Here is a 21,944-nt window from a genome sequence, read left to right on the forward strand (position 1 = left end):
ACCACCTTCTGCTCATTTCCACAGTGCCGTGACGGTCCTGGCTTGACCATGTGGGGACAAGGAAACCCTGCTGCCTGACGTGGAGGAGGAGCTGATGACGCAAGCGTGATGTCTCCTCAAGAGAGACGAAGAAGGCGGTCTTCTCCCCTCCACATTTTGCCTTTGATTATAAAACTGCAGCCCACTAAGTTCTCGGAGTGCGGCCCCCTCTCACCCACCCACTAGGAAGCCTCCTAAGCGTCCTGTTCTAAATCACTGATCTCTCGCTTTGCCTCTCACTGAATTCTTCCTGTGCTGAGACGTAACGAGCCGGCGCTCCTTGGAGACCCCGGGACGCGTCTCAGCGATTTCCGTGGCACCCACGCCAGCGACGGGAGCAGGGACCGTTCCCCTCTCAGCTGTTGGCACCGTCTGTCCTTCCAGTCAGCAGTGGTTTTCTCACCGCTCTCAGGAAGGGTGCAGGAGCTCAGGGAGATGCTTAGACTCGGAGTGAGGAACTGTGAAGCCATCACCGGAGAGGTCCGAGAGCCAGTTGTGTGCAGGCCCACGTGGTCCCATCCACTTGCTTTTCTAGTTTCGGTCTCAAACCTGCCTCTTCCGAGCAGCCTGCCTTGCTTAATCCCTTCATGCATAATAAACGCTTGTTTTGAGCATTTTGTTTCCTTGTCAAATGGGAGTGTGTGGGGGTGGACGTCCCCTGAGGGTCAGGATCCTTCACTTACATTCTAGAGACTCCTTTGCTTGACAGGACCACGGATGATGAAAGTGACGATGACCACTAAACGATGACGTTTAAAGAGATGCTCGCCACTGCTCTGTATTCAACGATCTCGTTTAATCTCAGCAAAACCCAGAGGAGTGAGGGCTACTACAATGGACAAATTGAGGGGGAGAGGACCCAGGGGACTCGGCGAGCCTGCGTGGGGACGCAGTGGGGAAACTACAGGGGGGACCCTGGCTGCCTCCCCACACCCCCAGCTCCCACCTCCCGCCTCCTGCTCCTGCCTCCTTCCCTTTATTCCCGAGACTTCTTCAGTCCAGCCAGCCTCTGACCTAATTCACCCTCATGGGCCCGAGAGCCGGGCGGGGAGAGGCTGCCGCTCCCAGTGGTGGGGACAGCGGGTGCAGGGATGGGAAGAGCACAGAGCCGCGAGGGGGGTGGCCAGGTCCCCGGGGGGCATGTGCCGGGCGTCTCTGCGGACCGCGGCTCTCAGCTCGCCGCTGTGCTAACCAGCTAAGCTGCAGGCCTGAGTTTTATACCCCGGGGCTTCCTGCCGACTCTGCAGAATCGTCCTGCCCACATACCTGGCCCTCCTCCCTGCAGCTCCTGCCGCCAAGACCCTGCAGGGAAGACCAGGGCGAATTCCTGCCACAGCACCGGCACCCAGCAGGCCTCCCCTAACTACAATCACAGCAGCCCGAGCAGGAGGAGGAGGAACAGACCGGGATGCAGGAGATGGCGTAAAGCCCTTTTTTAAAAGGGGCAATAAAAGTTTTGGGTTTCAGATGGTCTTGCTGGGGAAGAGAAGAGCAGAGACAGGAAATCTCAGTAGCAGACGCGACAAAGGCCACAGCGTGCAGACTGCCCTCAGACGAAAACACCTCCGCTTGTGCAAACAGAGGACGCCCTGGCGGGGGCCCGAGCCCTCCCCACACCATGCCCACCTCGCCCCAGCTTGGGGGGAGGCGGAGGGGCCACTACAATAGACTGTTTTGTCTACGTTGTTGCGAATGTTTATAATTCTTCTCCGTTTGGGCCGACGGAGGTGTGCGCCGTGCCCCCCTCCTCCTCCCGCAACGGGGCTCCGAGTGTGCTGGGGAAAGGGGGCTGTGTGCATGGGCCTGGGGCACGCGTGTGCTCGGCCAGGGCATCGACTACTCTGCAGGGTCTGGAAGCCGAGCCCAGGCCCCGAGAGGCCAGTGTGGGCCTGTACCCGCCCAGCCCCTGCCCCGCCCAGCCCCCGCCTCGCCTGCGCTGGGCACTGCAGCCTCCCTGCCTGTGTCGCCTGGTTGAACCCTGGGCACCCAAACCCACGTGTCCAGGGAGATGCCTATCCTTTTGTTTTTTGCAGATGCCTTACCCTGTGGGGAGCTGCTAGCCATGGGGGCTGGATAAAACACAGGACATTGGGTTACATTTAAATTTCAGAGGAATAGAATCATTTTTAAGTAGGTCTCCCGCAAGCGTGCTCCAAATTTAAGACACACTGAGGCAAGATAATTATCTGTTATCTGAAATTCAAATAGAACCAGGCATCCTGTATTTTATCTGCAACCCTACCCATGTGGTTATTGACATTCAGATCAATTAGACTCAGCTGACATTTAAAGAGCCAGCTCTGCCAGGCACGTTTGAGAGGCTCACGGGCCTGTGCGTCAGGCGGACGCTGCCCGGGCTGGGTGAACATCTCCACCGTCAAAGCGAGTTCCGTGGCACGCCACCGCTCGAGGCGTCCAGTGACATCTCGGAGGACATTTTCAGGCACTCACTGTTGGATATCCCAGAACTTGGGGACCCCAGTCCTCCCTGCCTCGGGGCTGGGTGGGAGGGGCAGTCCTGTCTGGAGCCCAGGGTGGCCCGGGATGGCCTGGGGTGGGGGCGCTCCCTGCACCAGGGACCCGAGTCTCAGATTCCAGGGACCTGAAGACCCCAGGACTCCCTGACACTGCGACTGGAGGTGCTGGAGCCTGAAGGCCATTGCACTTGGTCCTTGTCAGTCTTGGGGTGTTGGGGGGGCTGCCTCTCTTCCAGGTCCCCTTCCTGGGCACTCCCCTCTGACCCTTGGGTAGACCCCTCCGCCCCACAAGATGCCAAAGTGTTCCTTCAAGCCAGAGGAAGACGCCTCTGGGACGTCTGGCAAGACCCTGGGCACTGCCACCAGATCAGTGGTCCGTGCCCAAGGGATGAGGGCCAGCTGCCACCTCCCCAGCCGTCAGGGTCCTCATCTGCAAAGTGGGCTCAGGACCCGCCCCTGGGACCCTCCGAGGGGGTCTCCATGGGGGCCAGCGGGGCGCAGGAGGGGTGCAGTCGGGCCTGGAGCCCGAGAGGCAGACAGGGCTGAGGCCTGGAGCGCGCCTCCTAATTGTCCATGACTTACAGACTTGGCCGGGCTCCCAGACGGCCTCATAAATCAGGGCAGCCGCAGTGAGCAGCCTGTGGGTGCAGCCCCTACGCGCCTGGCAGGCCCCTGCCTCCTCCCTGCTCGGGAGCAGGCTGGGGCCTCCAACTTTCCAGGCACTGCACTGCCGCGGGGCTGGGAGCCGGGGCGTGCTCGCTGGGGAGGCCTGCGGGGGGGCTGGGTGGGAGGTGATGGGTTGGGGGGATGGTTGGGGGATGGCGGGAGGCGGTGGGCAGAGGCCAGCCACCTTGCAGATTTATGGAGTGATGCCGCCCGGCTGCCCTCCACCCGTGCAGCCCCCAGAGTCTGTCCTCACCACCTGGTGCTGAGCCGTGAGTCTCCCACTGTGGAACTGGGAGACGGGACCCGAGGGGCACACCTGAAGTCTCTTCAGGTGTGTGTGTGTGTCTGTGTGTGCACACGTGTGCTCACACCCCCACAACAAGGCCCGAGGCTGATCAAGGTGTTACCTGCCCGACCCTGGGCCGGGGTCCTGATGTATCTGTGCCCGCCTGTGGGGACGCGTCTGGCTGATGGCCCTGGAGCTGCGATGAGCTAGCTCTCGCCCCACGAGGCTTGGCGAGGACCCTGAGTGCGGGCGGGCTGCTTTGTCGCTAGCGGACTGTGGAGACAGAAAGGGGTGGGGCCAGGGCCGGGCTGCGGGTGTCCAGGCCCCCAGGATGCGGGACCCCTGGGCAGTCAAGGGGGTCTGCAGACACACAGGGGCCGGGCTGCGGGGTCCGCCTGGTCCCCCGCCCTCAGTGCCAGCTCTCTCCCGGCCCCTGAAGCATGGCCGGGGTGACTTGAGGACACGCCAGGGGCTGCCCCATGTGGTGGGCGCAGACGTGGGTAGCTGCACGTCTGGAAACACAAACAGGCCCCAGACAGGTGTAGGTAACTTCCTGCCTGACGGATGTGCCCAGATCATTCGGGAAGCTGGGAGCCTCAGCTTTGTGAGGTGATGTCTGGGCAGCCGGCTCCCGCCCCCACTGCCGGGTGGTGCCCGCGGGCCCTGGACGGGAGCCGGCTGACCTCCGCACACGGGGGCGAGCCCTGCCCCGTGGGACCAGCCTGGGGGCCTGGCGGTCTCGCTTGGGGTTCCGGACCCGGGCCCACCTTCCCAACCTGGGTGGGATCTCGAAAGCCCTGAGGGCACTCCAGAGCGAGGTGCCTGGAGTGGTGCCAGGCCCCGGGGACCATGGGCTGAGGTCAGCGCTGCCATCTCGGGCTCTGGGCCCGAAGAGTCCCATGGACAGAGGAGCCGGGCAGGCTACAGTCCGTGGGGTTGCGGAGTCGGACATGACTGAGTGACTTTCATACTATAATCTTAACCCTACATCACTTTCCAACCTTCTCTCCCCATCAAAGTAGGGTACATCTGGGCCTTGAACTTGTCATCTATTCAGACTTGCTTTGATGAAATGATGAGGGTGAACAGGACATGGAGACGGCTTGATTCAGGGGCCTGGCAGGGAGGGCAGCAAGGGAAAGGCAGGCCTGGGCCAGGGACGAGGAGCCTGGCTGACCCTGGCGCGCCGAGCCTGAGGGCACGGGTCAGGAATGGGGAGACTGGTTGCCAAGAGAAAGCAGGTGGCAGGTGACGTGGGAAGCACCTGGCCGGGGGCGGCGGGCAGGCCCCTTGTCGCTGGGACTGGGCAGGGTGAGGGGTGGACAGACGCTGGCTCCGGGGCTCTGCAGATACTCCCATCTGCCAGGACCTTGGCCTAGGAGAAGGGAGAAAATTCTTTTCTTTCCAGTGTGGTGCTTAGCACCCAGTACAAACCTAATACGTGGATTTTCAAGAAGCGCCCGGCCTGTGCTTCCCGAAGCCCTGGAGAGGCCTCAGGCTCCGAGGAGGGATGTTCCTTCAGGTCGGGCAGGATGGGGCGCTCTCGGCAGGCCGGGGACAGGGCAGGGCGGGGCTCAGAGCCGGGACGCACGGTCAGATGCAGGCACAGCAGAGGGTGGAGCAGTCCAGCTTGGCGGGGGGCCCTGCACTTCCGGCCTTCTTGTTGACCTTGGGCAGCAGCAGGGTGAAGGACATGGCCAGGGCACAGTGGTAGAAGCTGTGAACGTACGTGTAGTCCCAGTCCTGCGGGGGCGGAACGGGACCGTCTGCGCTCGGCCCCCGCCCCGAGGCCCGTCTTCCTCCACCCGTTCCTGCCTGCCCTGGGCCCTCGGCTTCGGGCCTGGTGAGACCTGGCACCTGCCGGGGTCAGCGGGCCCCTCCCCAGCCGTCCAGCTCGTCCCTGGGAGTCTGGCCAAGTGTCCCCTCCAAGAGGCTTCCTGTCACTGTCCAGCCCACGGTGGTCTTGCCCTCCACGCCTAGACCACCGCAGGTCTGTGCTGACTCACAGGGCTTTGCCGGTGGGGTGGGGCTCCTCCCGCCATGCCTTCCCCTCTTTCCCCTCTTCCCCCCTCCTCCAGGTGTGGCTCCTTCAGGGCTGTGCACCAACCAAATGCAAGCTGTCTGTACCCCCCGCCCCTGGAGATGCTGGTGGTGCCAGGGAAGGACCAGGCTGTGATTGAACGGGGGTGCTGGCGTCAGCAAGAGTCGGGTGCTGCTGGAGCCTCCTGGAGGGGTGCGGCCCCATCCAGCCTCAGGCCAAGCAGGCTGGGGCTGACCATGGCCTTTGTGGGGGGCTCCTTCCCCACCCCTCCCAGAGTACCTCGAAGAAGAAGCGCAACATGAGGGCCAGGGCCCCGAAGCAGAGGCCAGGGCCTATCTGGTGGGTGTACACGCTCTTGTCTGGAAACAGGCGCCTCGTCTCCTTCATCTGCTGCAGCTGCGGGGACGGGGGCCAGAGGGAGATTCTTAGGCCCCAGCTGCTGGCACTCGCACCCCGGGCAACCTCGGTGGGGCGGGGAACAGGGCTCGGGGAGGGGCCCAGGCACATTGGGCTCCGTAGCTGCAGGACCCACAGGAGACCCTGCCTGGGTGGGCAGACTGGGGCTGCCCTCGGGCCCTTGACCCCAGAAGGACCCCCTGCCCCGTCTGCCTCTTGGAGAAACCCTCGCAAGTGCCCAACCCGAGGAGACCAGTGGCGCGGTGTCCTCGAGCAAAGGGGTGTCGGCAGTGTGGGACCCGCCCTCCAGCGTGACCGCAGGAAAGCGTGGGGCGCGTGTGGCCGACCCTGCGAGACCTCTAGCCACTTTCAGAGTGGACCGACTCATCGTAGCATTTCTTAGACAAACCTGCCCAGCACGTGAGACGGCCATGCCTCAGCTGGGCTGCCTAGAGTAAGACTCAAGTAGGAATTAGAGACACGGGTTCACATTTGCTAAACAGATGAAGAAGAAGCAGGTCCGCATCCTGAGAACCCGAACCGCGAGTGCTACAGCCGGCAGGGCGTTTCGGATTCCAGCAAGGGAACCCGCCGTTACACACGCTCTGGGTGGTGGACACCCCACCTCCAGTGGCTCACACAGAGACTGTGAGTAGCTTCCTGCTGGGTCAGGGCTGGTTTTGCCACTAAATAAATTCCGCACCGATATCCGGTGTTCAGTTTTCTGGAATTTTCCACCACTGGTGAGGACTCAGGACCTGCAAAGTCGCAGGTGGTGTGTGGACACAGCTAGACAGTGTGACTCTGGGCGTAGGCGCCTGGGGACCCAGGAGGCCTCCTTCCGCCCGCCCAGCACCTTTGGACTCCAGGCCCCTGCCCCAGGGGGCGCCCGGCCTGGCCCCTCCCCAAGCCTGGTCACCCATCTCTGCACTTCCTCTCCCTGACCGTTGCTCAAGAAGGGACGAGGCTCCGGGAGAAAAATGCACCCTCATTCCAGGAAACAACTGCCCTGGAAAAGCCAAAATAAACTCCACATTCAATGGTCTAGAAAACACAATTTGAGCCCCAGATGGAGGGCGGCAGGCAGCCTGGGTTCCCGTGGGGCTTCACAGGGACATGGGCAAGGGACCGCACTCCCGGCTAATTAGAATCCAGCCCCGAGCCAGACGGGTCAAGATTCTGCAGGAGGGACAACCCTTCAGGGCAGAACGAGGAGCCTTTATCCCACTTCCTGCCAGGGAGGGAGTGAATTATCAGTGAGGGGAGCTGTGTTTACGAATTCCAGAATGTTAATTAACGCGGCCCTTCCTCGGGTCCAGACAAGTCAGACCCCAGCGCGCTTCCTCCCCTTGCCTCTCCGAGGGCCTCCTGGGTCAGCGTGGGGCCAGCTTGGCTTCCCCGAGATGTGAGGAGTCACAGCCTGGCCTCGCTTGTCCTGCTGTGACTTCTTGTTAAGTCGCTGACCTCCCAGCCTTGCTTTCTTCACTAACCAGACGGCAAACTAAATCCTCTACTCTCTGGGCACAGAGAGGAGGGCGGCGTTTGGAAAGCTCACCCCCAGGACTTCATTTTCCCTCCCCAGACTGCACAGTGGGTCGGTGGGCAGCTTCCCACCTCCTGCCCAGCCCCACCTCTTTCCCAGGTCTGCGTTCTGGTCCCCTCGAGGTGCAGTTCCTCCACCCTGCCCTGGTGGCCCAGGAAGTACCCTGGGTCTACTCTGCCAAGCATCCCTCTTTCACTTGGACTAGTTTGAGTGGGTTTCGGCCCTTGCAGCCAGGAGGGCCTTGGGGTGGGGAGGCCTGGGGACTGTATGTAAAAGGCCTTGTGAGCGCTAGATCCCTGTGTGCCCAGCGAAGGGCCATAGGTGTTGGAAACTGTGGCTCAGGCCTCTTGGGCGCTCACGAGTGGTCCCGTCTTCCTGTCGACCTCACACTACAGCCTCCCTTTTCACTGGAACCAGGCTCGAGGCTCACCCCCTCCAGGAAGTCTTCCCAGATTAACCCAGGCCATTTCCAATTGACATTGCATCTCTAAACCAGCCATTCTCTTCAATAATAATAATGATAACAATGACTATAATAGCAGCTCCTATTTGTTGAGCATACTAGAAGCCAGGCTCTGTGCCAGTCCTTAAGGTGCATTATCTCAGTTAATCTTTGAACCAACCCCTGTGAAGCAGGTACTGAACTGTAACACCCGTTTTACAGATACGGAAAATGAGGCAGAGAGATTAAGTAACTCGGGTCAGATCCAGAGCTGGTGAGTCCAGACATGATACAAACTGGGTCCACAAGGCGGGGGCGGCCGACGGTCACTTCCTGCGTGTTAGCTGAGGCCCCGTGTCCAGCCTGCCGACCCGTGAGATGGGAGGTGGGTTGAGACCCCGAGAGGGAAGAGCCTCCACCAGGGGAGGCGGCCCGAGCGTTGAGGCTCGCACGTACGCACCCACTTGGCTGCAATGATGAGGATGGCCGAGCCGATGGGGCCAGAGTACACCCCATAGCCCCAGCGGTCGTGGTAGATCCGCACGGCGATGGTCAGGACGCCAAACATCACGAAAGTCGACCGCTTGGGCTCATCGAAGTCGGCCAGCGCTGCGGGGGAGAGAGCGGGGTGAGGTGAGGGGACTTTTCTAGACGCACAGTTTCAAAAGGTTATGAAAGATGGGAGTCGAGGCATTGACGCCCTGCATGTGCTTTCTCACAGGGGAGCGGAGGGGTGGGCTGTCAGCGGCCGGCCTGGGTGGACGGCGGGCAGTGGGGCATCCTGACCCCCACGTGCAGGGCTGGGCTGCGGGCGGCGGCCACTCACCCATCAGTGAGACCCACATGCTGAGGGCCGTCCCGTAGACGCTGAAGTACTCCAGGATGTCGTGACGCAGGAGGCAGAGCAGCGATAGGCCGGGCCCAGTGCAGGCGTGGTGGAGCTGCGGGAGCCACGGCGGAGGGTCAGCAGGGAGGCGAGGACGCCGGGGCCCCAGGCCCTGCGAGCCAGCACCTTGGGCGGGCCGCTGAACGGCCCCAGGCCTCTGTCTCCCCACCTGAAAGATGGGGGCGCTCTGAACCGCTCTCCCATAGAGTCCCCCAAAGCCCCACTGAGGTGGGGAGTCCCACATGATCTACACGTTCCCTCAGCATCTGCTCAGCAGAGGCCAGAGCCTATTCCCTTGGGTACCAGTCTGCTCTGCCCAGGTCAGAGTGGGGACCTCCTCTCTCACAAGTGACCCCTCTGACCACCGAGTCTCTGGAGCCCTGGGGGCGGGGTTGGGGGGGCTGGTGAAGACGCAGGCGCAGACCTGGCCTGCGAGTTGGCCTGTCAGCAGGGCAGGGTGGAGGCTGGAGGCTTGCTTTCTTAAGAGGCTCCCGGGCTGGTCCCAGGCTGCTGCCAGAAGGGAACCCATTTTGAGAATGGCCGGCTGGTGGCTCTCAGGTTCTGTCTGAAGTGAGGGCCGATGGCAGAGATGCCCCCCCCCAACCCCACACCCACCCAACTCGGCGTCCTCCTCTCAGCCCCTGGCCTGACTCCTATGGTCGTCTCTCAACATCGGCTTCGAAAGCAGAGTGCCGGTATTCTCAAAGCCGTCCACTTACTTCTGGACAACTCTCTCCTTTGGCGTACCCGTTTCATCATTTTCAGCAATATTTAATTACGTGATGTAATTATTTTGACAAGCTCAAGGGCATAAACAGGCTTGGGGAGCAGCACAACGCACTCTTGGTTAACCCGGCTCAGCAGGATGGGGAGGTGTGCAGGAGAGCAGTCCGCGTCTGGAGACGCCAGGGGCGCTGCGGTCGGGGGAGCCCTGGGTCAGCTGTGCATCGAGCCAAGGTGAGGGCAGCTTAGAGCCTCCACCGGTTGCAGCTGTCCGCAACCTGAAGCTGCGGGGCATCGAGGCGGCATTAACAGAGATATAGTGTCCAGAGCAGGGGAGGAGAGAGTGCTGCTCCTGTCTGTCCGGTCAGACCTAACCACAGGACCATGCTGAGCTTTGGGTGCCGTGCCCTTTGAAGAGACACAGGGAAAGAAAAGGTTGAAGGGGAGGAGCCAGGTGATGGATATGACTGTTGGGCGCAGGAAAGAGAAGAAGCTTCAGGTGGGTCCTGATCAAGGTGCTCACCCCTCCAGGGTAGAGGAAGGAGAACGCTTGCTCCTCCGCACGGCTCTGGCAGGCAGGGCCAGACTCTGAGAGTGACACGGGTCCCCTTCTCCCCCAGCTCTACCCAGGCCCAACGTTGGCTATCTCTTTTGTATTCAATGCACCCGTAATAGCACGGGTCACTGTGTAGGGCGGAAGACCTCATCGCTGTGAAATTCTGGATGCGGGCTGTGCCCTCGCTCCCGTCTGCCTTGTCCCAGCCGTGACCCCAGCTCGCAGCAGAGCTGGCTTGCCCTCGGCCAAAGGCTTGCCTGTGAATGCAGAGTCAAGGAGGCGGGGTTTGGAGCGGTTTGGAGGAGAGCTGGCCCAGGAAGGGACCTGCCCCCCGGGCCCGTGGTTCACTGCTGCGGGACAGGTGGGGCAGGTCAGCTTCGGGGAGGGACCACGTGCCAAGGAGCAGGGAGGTGTGGCAGCGGGCACTCGGCCTCTGCGTCTGCCAGGACGTGGCTCCGTGTGTCACTGGTGGGGTGGGGGTGGGGCTTGGGGCTGGGGGCCTGGCAGGGAACGCATGGCCTCAGGTCCTGGCCTTGAGCTCGGAGGGGTGGCTGATGGCCCCTGGGGCCAGGGCGGGGGCTTCTGTCAAGTGGGGTCAGAGCCCCTGCCCCGCAGGGTGGCGTGGGCCGGGGAGCCCACGCGGCTGAGTACACAGCGCGCTGTCCGGCTTCTGGTTGGGACACAGAAGATGCCACGTGGGAGGCAGGAGCGGAGACAGTGATGGCTGTACACCAGCACAGAATTCAAAGGAAGCGATGGTGCCTCCGGGGCTCCAGAGAAAGGGGCTGAGCGAGGCTTTGTGGCCAGAGGACATTCGTCACGGAGGCAGCTGGCCCTGTCCCTCTGGCGGGGCGGGGCGGGGCGGGGCGGGCGGGGCAGGTGGGGCTGGCCTCTGAAGCGGGCCTAGGAGGCAGCTGCAGGGCCAGCTCACCCCGGCAGGGAGGCGGGGGGGCCCGGCGGTGACCATGGTTTCCTGGGCCGGGTCTATCGTGGGCTCTTGGAGGACAAGACCTCGGCTCCTCTCCCTGGCTGCAGGCCCTTGTCCCTGCAGAGAAGCCCCCTGCCTGCCTGGCCCCAGTCTCCCACCTGCGGGACAGACCTCCTGGCCCTCACCCAAGCCGGGGTCCTGAGAAGGGGGAGGGAAGTGGCTGTTGACAAGATGCTGCGAACAAGCAGGAAGGGGCTGCTGCTGGGGAAGCGAGCTGCCTGGGGCAGGGGGCAGGCCACCTCTCGCACAGAGCTCGGGGTCACTCACCTCCCCCGAGCATGCTGCCTCAGGGAGCTGGGCTTCAGTCAAGGCTGGGACTGATGGAGTATGCTGGGGAGTCAGAGCGGGGCCACTCGCGGGGGTCCACTGGGGAGGGTGGTGGAAGGAGCTTCAGAGGGACGGGGGTAAGGGGTCAGGACGGGGGTAAGGCATAGAGAGATGATGGGTGGGTGTGTGGATGGCTGAGCAGGCAGGTGGAGAGGCGACTGATCACATATCTGTATGGAGGATGGATCACAGAGAGAGTACATAGGTAGGGAGGTGGACAGACAGCTAGACAGAAGCCAGCGGGAGGGATCCATAGAGCCAGAGAGACACATGGAGGCTGGGGGGGGACGAGGCCAGGGAGGGAGAGACCCAGAGACTTAGAGAGTCTGTTCCATGGGCGTACAGCTCCAGAAATCAAGAGGGAGCCAGACACAGGCGGAGAAACAAAGAGAAGCAGGCCCAGAGGGAGTCAGCAAGAGAAACAGAGGGAGACCCACGGGGAGGTGGGGGCGGGGGCAGGGAGCGGGAGCCGAGAGCCAGCAGCCAGAAGCATAAATAGAGCGAGAAGGGCCCAGAGAGGAGCGCAGGCCCCACGAAGGGGAGACGCGCGCACGTGAGCAGGCCGTCCCGAGCCGAGGCCAGCTGCAGCGTCCTGGAGGCAGATTCCTTGGCTCCTCACGCTCCCCGGGCCCTGCTAGCTCCCCTGTGGGGCCCGGGGTACCAGGGAGCAGGGTGGGGAGCCGGACCCGGAGCCGCCTGGAGGGGTCGGCCAGTGACAAGAGAAGGGGAAGCTTGGAGGGGCCGGGCCTGGACCGACTGTCCCTGGCCCCTGTGGGCTTGGTCTCACTCACACCAGCCCTGGAGGGCCCTCCTGGCCCAGACGGGAAAGCTGGGGTCCAGGGAGGCGAAGGGGTCCCCCAGCCCTCTCTCCTGGGCTCTTTCACCCCCCATCACTTTTCTTCATCACCCAGCACAGGAAAGTGGTAAAAAGGCAGCCCCTGTCCTCTGTCCCTGGGAAGGTGCTCTGGGGGGATGGGGGTCCTCTCCCGCAGACTTACCGCCAGAAAGAACGTGGTGAAGAGGTAGACCATGGCCTCCATGTGGAACCGCCTTTTGGCGGCGATGCTGACCGTGGGGAGGAAGGCCAGGCTGCTGATGGTGGGCAGGAGCAGTTTGGCCATGAGCGTCCCCATGGGCTGGGGAGGAGGGGCGGGGTGCCGGCTGCCGGGGTCCCCAGGGCAGGGAGAAGAGAGGGAGACGGACTGCTCCTTCCAGTGGGGGCCCCAGTGGCAGCTGCGGCTTAAATGGCCTGAAGGAGGCAGGGATGGGCGCGCACATGTCGAGAAGCTCGTGGGGAGGGTCCAACAGCTGACGGACCATGTGATCAGCACTCGTCTCTGGTTTTTTTGGGGGATAGGTCAGAGCTGTTGATTCAGGGAGACCATACTTCTCTTCTCTGAGGCAGCAGCTCTGGAGAAAAGTCCCCCGTGAGCACAGTCCCCAACATCCAGCCACTTTCCACCCTGGCCCCTCCCCAGGGCTCTGGGGAGCCCAGAATGAGAAAGAACAGACTCTGTTTCTTGAGTCACGTGTCCACAGGGGGGCAAGAGGTGGGAGAACCCAAGGGTTAGCCGGTTCTCCTGGAGAAGGAAATGGCAGCCCACTCCAGTACTCTTGCCTGGGAAATCCCACGGACAGAGGAACCTGGCGGGCTACAGTCCACGGGGTTGTAAGAACTGGACACAGCTCAGTGGCCAAACCACACCACCAATCGCTACAAGGGCCTTGTAGCGAAGTCTCACGTTTTACCAGCCCCTGTCCAGGTCTTGCTCGCCTGCTCTCGCCCCAGACAGGTTTCCTTGGTAACTAAATGAATGAAACTAACATTCCTTTCTGTTTGGTTACATTGATCCAAGCCTGAAGTGCACAGACCAGGAACTTCTCTATCAGGGTCCCGGAGGCGAGGCCGCCGCCAGGCCTCTCAGTGCTCCCCTGCCTTCAGGAGATACTCTTCCCTTTTTGAAGAGGCCTGGGGGGAACTGCCTGGCAGAGGGCCCCCATCCTCTGGCCAAGTTACCCCTGGGTAACTCTGTGTGAGTTACCCAGGCTGACTCTCTCCCTGGAAGGACTGCTGGATTGATTTACTTGTTGTCAGCAAAAGGACAGCTTTCGTTACACGTTTTGCGTTTCATCATGGTGTAAGGATGTCACCGCAGCAAAACACACAGATTCAGAACGCGCAGGCTGGTGGGATTTGCCAAGTGCCGTGCGACGGCTCCAGTGCCCCCTTCACTCCAGCGCGGTCCTTGAGTCCCCAGCAGGGGCAGCCTCTGTTCTGGCTTCTGTGGACACCTGTCTCGGCCTGGATAAACGGACGCACGCCGGGTGCGTTCTTTCACGGTCCCGAAATGTCCCTGGGAGTCGCCCACCTGTGTCACGTGGCTTGTTCCTGTGGTCGCTGGGTGGCTACTCTGGATTTTGTTCTCCTGGGAACTGGAATTTGGAGAATGGGAAAAACAGGAGGTGGGTGGGGGGCGAGGCTGAGGGGTGCCCACACTCGCCAGTCGGCGCCTGGAGGAGAGGCTGCCGGCTTGTTCCTGGCCTTCGGGGTGCACTTGCTCCGCCTTTCCTTCCACCTGGGAGCTCCCTCACACCTTTCCAGAAAACTCTGTTTTGCGGTACGCTGGCTGGAGCCCGTTTCTGCTGCCTGCAGTGAAAAGTCCTACCTGGGACATGTGGTCTCATCTTTTTCTGCTCAGCTGCACCCACACCCTCAGTGTGAAGTCCAAGGTCTCCAGGAGAACCCGGGGCCATCTCCCCTCAGCACCCCCAGCCGCCCTTGTGCGCCCAGAACCTCCTCCTGGCCTCCCTGCCCTCCTGGAAAGAGCACACTTCCTCCACCTCTGAGTCTGTGGGGAAGGCTCGCCACGCGGCACAGGTAAGCCGAAGTGCTCTGCACTGGGCCCCAGCACGCTGCTCTCTCCCATCCGAGCACCCGCGCCTCTGTGCGGAGCTGCTTGGATTGTGTGCCCGGGGCATGGTTGGCCGGCTCCCCGCCCAAGCCCCGGGCAGAGCCTGGCACGTGGTGGGTGGTCAGCAGACACTGGCTGGATGAATGACTCTGTGAAAGGAATGAATCAAAGTTGGGGGAGGCAGGCAGCGTGCTTCAGCCTGGCGCCTAGGAGCCCCGTGCCGCTCCAAATGGGAGAACCAGGCCCGCCGTGCGTGCGTGTGTGCGGCTCTGGGTGAGAGGCAGGCGACTCCCGGCGAGCTGGTCACCACCTCTGCCCCCCAGCCCCGGCTTCCAGGAGAAGCAGAACCCGCACGGTGTGGACATGGATTGGTTGTCGGGTGCGAGGACAGAGCTCTGTGGGGCCACAACCCCCCACTCGGAAGCGGGAAAACATTCCACAGTTGGTTTTGTGCATGAGTGTGTGTGTGTTTTTTTGCAGCTGTAAACCAGGGCCAGGGCTGAGAGCTTGGGGAAGGGAAAAAGAGAAGGGGGGAGGGGCTGGGGGGCAGGGGAGTTGCACATGTGTTGTAGCGATTAAGGAGGAAGGGGGCTGAGGAGGGGCCCGCCCTGAAGAAGGGAGACAGGTGGCCAGGCTGGGGCAAGGGGCTGGGGCGGAAGACCACCCCCTCACCACCTCTGAGGAGAGGGGCGGAGCACAGAATGGAGGTCGGGGTGCAGCCTGCGTGTGCTCCCAGCCGAGACCTGGTGGCTGGAGACAGACCAGCTGGCCTGGGGGAAGGCCTCCTGCTCTGAACAGGGCTGGAATGACCCTCCGTTCTCACTGGTGCGGGGGCAGCAATCCGCCTGGGGAGCTGGGAGGGGGTGCAGAGCAGAAGAAGCAGGCTGGTTGCTTGGGGGTGGCACTGCCCTTGGAGGCACAGGGCTGGGAGCCCAGCTCAGGCTGGGCAGGCTCGGAGCCAGCAGAGACGTGAGCTGGCACCCCGTCCTCCCCGCTGCCCGGGGCTCTGCCTGCCAGCTGGCCTCTGATACGGCCCCCACCACCCCACCCTCACCTGCTGGTGCTGGGGTCAACGCAGACCCCAGAGGCAGCACGCCTGGATCCTCCTGCCAGGGTGCCCGCCCCCGGGGGTTGTGTCCGAATTCACAGTGTAGCTCTCTGTCCTGCCTGACCCCTGGAGATGGGGTGGGGAGCTCTCACATTTTCAGCCCTGCCACCCTGTGTATCTTGAAAACCATTTACGCACACAGACATTCATTCAGCGCTGGTGTGTGCCAAGCTCTCTTCCTATTTTGTCCCTCTGGGCTGTGTCAGTGGCTGGACGTCTCTCTCTCTCTCCCCATTTTACAGAGGAGAAGACTGAGGCTCAGAGAGGAGGGGAGGCTGGCATTGATCCTGGCCGAGGCCCCCAACCCCTACCGCAGGCAGCATGCCCCCTCTTCCCAGCAGATGGTGCCAGTGAGACCCAGCAGGGTCTGGGTGGGGTGGGCCATTTTACTGGGCAGCAACAGCCTGGGGAGCGGGGAGGGGGAGCCGACCCGCCCCCCCCCCCCCGCTCAGGTTTTATAGAGGTGCTGAAATGCCCGGAATGCCACACGGCCCCCGCCTCCCGGACAGCTGCCTGTCTGCCCAGCTGGGCCTGCAGAGCAGGGTCAGCTGCTGCACTCGCGTCCTCCACGATTTGAAGCCCCAGCCTAGAGCTCCGGTCACCTCTGAGCACGGCAGGCCTTGGCTCTGGGTGCAGGGATCCCCCGAGGCGCCCCCCGCCCCGTCCCTGGGCACTGACGCTCCTGACCCCTTTGTTGGGGCCCCCAGGCTGGAGTGCCAGCCCAGACCTCCACAACCGGCGCCGTGACAGCAGGCACGCTGTGTCCGGCTGATGGCCGGACGCGAGCCGCTCGTGCTGCCCCCAGCTCCTGCACAGCTGCCGGGTGAGCCAGGCGAGGGCTCTGCCCTCCTTGCTCCACAGCCTTGCTGTGCCCTCTGGCCCGGAGCCTCGGTCTCCTCACCGACGCAAGGGACGCCCGTTGCTGTCCCACAGGGTCGCTGTGATCACGGGCAGGTGCGCTGGGCTCTGGGAGCAGCTGGCCCAGGAAGCACTGTGTGTCTGTTCACGAGAAGCAGCGAAGAGCCGATGTGGGTCATTACAGGGGGATTCTCTTCTGAAAGGTGGACCTCAGCACCCATGCACGGAGACAGCTGCCCAAGGGACCTGGGGGCTGGGAGCAGGGCTGGGACGGGGACACAGGCTTGTCATCCCCTGCCCCCACCCCCCACTGTGGCTGCTCACTGGGTCCGCCTCTCTGTGCAGAGGGGAGAGTGAGGCTGAGATGGGACGGAGCTCCTGGGCACCTGGCCTTCCTGGGGGGCTCCTGCACATCGGGGCGGGCTGTGTAAGCCAGGAGCCCAAGGACGCAGGTCCCGCCCAGCCCCTTGGCCTGGCGGTGGGCTGTCCCTGGAGCTGCAGTGGAGAGCTAACGCCCCAGTCGTGCCAGGGCCCCCCAGGGCCCCATCCTTCTCTCAGATCTGGGGACAAGGGAGCCTCTTTCTTGTGGATTTTAAGAGCGAGGAGGCCTACATATAGAGGCTCCCGGTTGAACGTCAGGATTGGCCTAACAGAAAACGTCAGTGCTGGGAAGGAGGGAGGAGGAGAGCTCTGGTCCAGCCCACTGATCCCCGGGGCTTCCCCGGTGGCTCAGATGGTAAAGAATCCGCCTGCAAGGTGGGAGACCCGGGTTCGATCCCTGGGTGGGAGCAGACCTTCTGGAGTAGGGCATGGCAACCCACTCCGGTATTCTTGCTTGGAGAACCCCATGGACAGAGGAGCCTGGCGGAATAGAGTCCGTGGGGTCGCGAAGAGTCGGACGCGACTGAGCGACTGACACACACGTGCGCTGCTGACCCGCAGTGGTCTGTGGAGGAGGGTCCTCCCGGAGCGGGAAGATCCAGAGCAGAGAAAGCTGGGCCTGCCTTGGGCTGGGCGGAGAGCTCTGGGGGTGGGGTCGGCCGCTGGGGCCTCTGCTGGGGCCTGGTCCTCTTCCGGCCCTGGCCCACCACTTCCAAACTGGCCACAGCGGCCCTTGGTGGCCCGGTCCCCGTTGGGAAGAAGGGCTCCGCTGCCAGAAGTGGCCCAGGGTGCTCCAGGCTCTGGGTGGGCAGCAGGACGTGGCGGGGAAGGGTGGGGGTCCTCCAGGCCACGTTGGCGGGCCTCTGGGTGCCAGAGTTGAGGACCCCCTCGCAGGATCTCTGGCCCTGGTCCCCCACCTTCAGAGCTCTGTTTTGGACACTTGGCTGTACAGGACAGGGCCCAGCTCCCAGCGTGACTGTCCAACCACCAGGACCGCCAAGCCGGTCACCCCTGGCCCACTGTGCCCCTCCTCCTCCCTGACCCATCCCTTCCCTGAGCAGGCTCCTCTCCTTCCGCCTTGTTCCACGCTTCACCTCACCTTCCCACAGAAATGTGCACGTTTTCCTGTTTCCAAGTTCTTCAGAAATCCAGGTCTGGTGAAAAATCTCTAAAAAAAACCCAGGTGTCCAGAGCATCTCAACCAGGGCTACACAGAGAGTGGTAGGGACACCTCCCCCTCACCCCAAACGTCAGGGGCTGCCAGACAAATCTGCCCTTCCACGCGCTGAGCACCTTCTGTATGCTGGGCCCTGGTAGGTGCCAGGGATGCACTGAGTCCCAGCCATGGGTCGGGAAGCCTGATCAAAGTGCTGGGCTGCTGCCGGGTGGGCTTCCTGGAGGAGGTGTGCTCAGGAGATCATCTGGAGGGCCAGGAACATCCAGATGGGTGTGAACAAGGACTCCAGGGAGGGGATGGCAGGAACCAGGATGGGGGCTCCAAGCCACTTCTTTCTGTGACACCCCAGGGAGCCCTGGGCATCGTCAGGGCTGGGAAACAGCAATTCCAAGGGCCCCCGGGTGAGCTTGGGGTGAGCTGAGGGTGACCTGGGGCTCAGTGCGAAACGGGCAGCCCCTCATTCACCAACAGGTCAAAGCTTCCTCTTTCTTCCAGGGCCGTTCCCTCTTAACATTGCGCTCCGCTGGGCCCGGGGAGGTCGTGGCGTGAGCGCCTGGGACTCCACCAGAGACTCCGCCTGAGCCTGGCTCCCCAGGGGGCACGAGGCAGACCTGAGAGGTACGAGGGGTGGGCGGCCCCCCAGCAGAGGCTCCATCGCCCCATGCAATGTCACCCCCAGAGCACAAATTCTAAGATGATGTGATTAAACCTTTAGCAATGGTGATGGCAGAGTATGGATCCCAGGCGTGGCCTCTTCTGAGCCTGGGCTGCTGCTCTGGTCGCCAACACTTAGATCCTCTGGATCTGCCGTCCAGGTCTGGCTGCAGCCCCACGAGGTGGGCCCAGAGGGCACGTGAGGACCAGGAAGCCCGGCCTGACCGGTTCTGCGGAACTGATGGCAGCTCTGCGCTGGGCACAGGACAAGGCCTTCGGTCGTGCTTCCTGGCTGTGCTTGATTCTTTATCACCAAACACCCCCCGCAATTCTTAGGGTTTTTAGGGCCCCGGGCCTTCCCCCAGACCACCAGCGGACCAAGCCGTGGTCATAGCTCCCTGTGGGTCTGGAGTCTGGGGGAATGCTGGTGTCCCTTCGGGAGGGGGAGCCCTGGCCAGCTCCTGGAGGTTGAGGGTGGGGTGGGGATGGATGGGGGGCCAGCCCAGGTCACACACCTGCTGGAGGTCCCAGAGCCAGGGTGGCATCCTGCCTCCCGGGCGCTGTCCCACTGAGCAAAGAGAAGGTGCTGGGGTGTTTGCGCCGGCTGGCTGTAGGGTCCCTCCCACGGGAAACCATTAGTCACTCTGGCTCTGGCTGGACGCGAATCCAGCTATGTCCGGAGAGCTGGGGACTCTGACTGGGGATGCAAAGCACTGGTGCTTGGCTGGAGGGACGGGGTGGGGCCGGCAGAGGCCCCAGCGCGCGAGAGTGATCAGCAGGGTGCCTGTGAGGGGGTCGGTGAGTGTGTGCCCCTGTATGTGTGTGCACATACGTGTGCATGGATGTGTATGTGCGTGTGCACGCTCACCAGTGCTGTGTGACGGGTCCCATTGTGTCTGCTATCCAGTGTGCCAACAGGGGGCAGTGTGGGCCTGGGTTCCACTGAACATCCCAGGGGCCCCAGGGGAAAAAAACCAGAGATGGATAAGACCTGCCTTCCCAGAGTCTGGAGAGGATGAACCCGATCCAAGAGCCTGCCGTGGCGGGGATGTGCTCACCAGGGGGCTGGGCTGTGCTGCTTACCAGACATGCGAGCCTGGGCGTCCCTGGGCGGTCTCGGAGCCTCAGTTTCTCCGTCTGTAAAATGGGGAGCTCTTAGCTCTCGGCAGGCAGAAAGGACTCAGGCAGGAGGGACAGGACGGTGGCAGGGCAGCGGGCGAGGTTGCTGGCTCTCCTCCCCCGCCGCTCCTGCTGGTGGCAGAGCTTCCCCAGGGGTGGAATGGTTCTCGGCCTGGAGGAGCTCGCTGCAGTTCCTTCCGGCAGGGAGGACGCAGGAGGGGGAGGGCCCTCCAGGCGCCACTGTGAGCCATCTGCAGCACAGAGGCCGGGGATGGCTGCAGTGTCCGGGGTCGCCCCCTTCCACGCCCACCGTGTGTGGAGGTGCCCCTGTGTGCCGGGCTCCGGAGGGCCTGGTGTGTGGGGCGGGGGCCTGGCCTGCTTCCGGGGCGACTTGCAGTGTCTGGGGTGGCCCCTGGGTGCCGGGGAGGGAGGGGGGTGCGGCCGGAGTGCGTGCTGCTGGCTCCATGCTCTGCTCCACGCTCTGACTCAGCAGGAACGCAGGCTGGAGCCCCACGCCGGCCTGCCAGGGGCTGCCCAGCTGGCGCGCGCCCAGCCAGGCCGTGTGCCCTGCCAAGCTGGTGTGAACATCTGTAAAGCTCTGCGCTCCTCCCCCCCACCGCTGGCTCCGGCCATGCTAGCTGTCTGGTCCGCGGGCCGTGGGCCCTCCTGTCCCGTCCCCGGACCCTTGGCTGGGGCCTGCGCTGGGTCTCGGTCAGTCCCTCCGCTGCTCAGGAGAAACATCTCCAAGCCTGGCTGGGTGACCACAGAGCCTGGTGTCCCCTCCCGACCCCAGCCTCACCATCTGTAAGCGCCAGCCATCAGATGGCCGTATCACACACCTAGGATCCATTCTGGGGAGGGGCAGAGACGGCATCGCCCCCCCCACCCCGCCCCCCAGGGAGGCAGGCATCCAACGGACAGAGCCTGGGGCTCAGTTCTGCTCCCCCACCCTCCCCACCGAGCTCCCCTGTGACCCTGGGCCAGCGGCCACTCTGTCTGGACACCTAGACACACGGTCCCGCGTGGTGTCCCCGGGCCGGCGGCCTCTCCACTCACAGCGGCGGCGGGCGGCAGGCAGCTGGGCCGGCCTGGCTGTGCTCCAGAGGCGCGGAGCGGGTTAAAGTGTGCGCCGGGCCGGCCGGCGGGGCGGCGGGCGGGGGAGCAGCCTGGTGGGAAGTGTGAGTTCCTCCCCGTCTGCCTGACAGCTATAAAGGCCGCCGCGCCCGCCCGCCCGGCCGCCGCTGGGCTGCGCCTCCCTGGGAACCCCCTCTCGTGGGTGCGCTTTGAAGTGGAGGAGGGAGGCGGCCAGGGGGCGGGGGAGCAGACAGGAGGGAGAGAGGCACAGCCTGCGGCCCTCAGCGTCCCAGCCTCCCCCTGCACCGCGCACCTGGCTAGCCTGCCCGCGGCCGCGGCCCCTTCCCCCGCGAGGACACCCTGCCGAGCCCGGCCAGGTAGGCCACCTCCCCGCCTCTGGCTTCCCTTCCCATGGCTGCCCGCCCAGGATGAAGGTGCAGCCCCAGTGTCTGCAGGTCAGCCCCTGGCCCCTCGGGGAGCCGTTATATAACAGGAGCAGGGGCTCCTGGGGAGGGGTCCAGACCCTCTGAGCCCAGCCCGGGGCAGTGGGTGGGGGTCCCTCAGCTTGTAGCTTCCCTGAGCCCGAAGCCCTCGCTTGCAGGGCAAGCCTCTCCCGCTGGCCGGTGGCGGCTGTTTTTGGACCCCAGGGAGGGCTGGATCCCGCGTGAGCCGGGCCTGGCCTGCAGCCACGGCTGTCTGGGAGCCTTAATGAAAACCAAGTGTGCGGCCGGCTCAGCACCTGTCTTCAGCCTGCCGGCAGGAGCCGGGGCCACAGACAAGCCAATGGGACTGCCGACGGGGGTCCGTGCTGGCAGGGGGGCTGGTGGGGGTGCAGGTGGGGGCCTGCGGGGGAGGGGCAGCCCCCGGGTGGTGGGCGGGCAGGCAGGCAGGCAGGCGGCTGGGCAGTCGCGGATCTCGAGGTCTCAGCTCCAAATTCCGGGGTGGACTGCTGCCCCATCTGGGGCAGAGAGACATTCTTGGGGTGCGAGGCTGGCATTGGCGTAGCTCCTGGACACTTGCAGGTGCTTGAGCCCACGAGGAGGTGAGGGTTTGATGGAGGAGAGGGGGCAGATGAGGAGCTGTTTTCAGGGCTGGCAGGCGTCCGGTGGCGGGGGCTTTCTGCTATCTTTCCCTGGAACTTATCCCTGTTTGCTCTGGGGTCTGGGGGCTAGTTGGCCACATAGATGCTGTGTGGCTCTGGGCAAACGGGCTCCCTTCTCTGGTTCCGGGCTAGAGGGGGTGGGCTTGGGGGTTTCCGAAACTCCTCCAACCCGTTGGCAAGCGACACTCA

At 63.5% G+C, this 21,944-nt stretch overlaps 2 protein-coding genes across 3 annotated transcripts in view; one reads left to right on the forward strand and one right to left on the reverse strand.

The window, feature by feature from the left end:
* Nucleotides 1-814: 814 nt before the first annotated feature.
* Nucleotides 815-20,776, reverse strand: MYMK (myomaker, myoblast fusion factor). The gene is made up of 8 exons (XM_070799642.1): nucleotides 20,636-20,776; nucleotides 19,544-19,597; nucleotides 17,923-18,715; nucleotides 12,369-17,797; nucleotides 8,717-8,831; nucleotides 8,351-8,499; nucleotides 5,789-5,905; nucleotides 815-5,211 (listed from the first exon to the last, which is right to left on the reverse strand). The coding sequence occupies exons 4-8, from the start codon at nucleotides 12,501-12,503 to the stop codon at nucleotides 5,062-5,064; spliced, it is 666 nt and encodes a 221-aa protein (XP_070655743.1). The 5' UTR covers nucleotides 12,504-17,797; nucleotides 17,923-18,715; nucleotides 19,544-19,597; nucleotides 20,636-20,776; the 3' UTR covers nucleotides 815-5,061.
* Nucleotides 20,777-20,843: 67 nt separating this feature from the next.
* ADAMTSL2 (ADAMTS like 2) overlaps nucleotides 20,844-21,944 on the forward strand; it is a 33,274-nt gene continuing 32,173 nt past the window's right edge. Inside the window, exon 1 of one of the 2 annotated variants that reach the window (XM_019971137.2) lies at nucleotides 20,844-21,030. The gene's annotated coding sequence lies outside the window, so the exon portion shown is untranslated. Of the gene's footprint in view, nucleotides 21,031-21,381; nucleotides 21,455-21,944 lie in introns of those variants that run through there. The other variant, XM_070799641.1, reaches the window with a different exon arrangement.

This window comes from Bos indicus, chromosome 11, assembly GCF_029378745.1.
Source record: "Bos indicus isolate NIAB-ARS_2022 breed Sahiwal x Tharparkar chromosome 11, NIAB-ARS_B.indTharparkar_mat_pri_1.0, whole genome shotgun sequence".
Taxonomy (NCBI): domain Eukaryota; kingdom Metazoa; phylum Chordata; class Mammalia; order Artiodactyla; family Bovidae; genus Bos; species Bos indicus.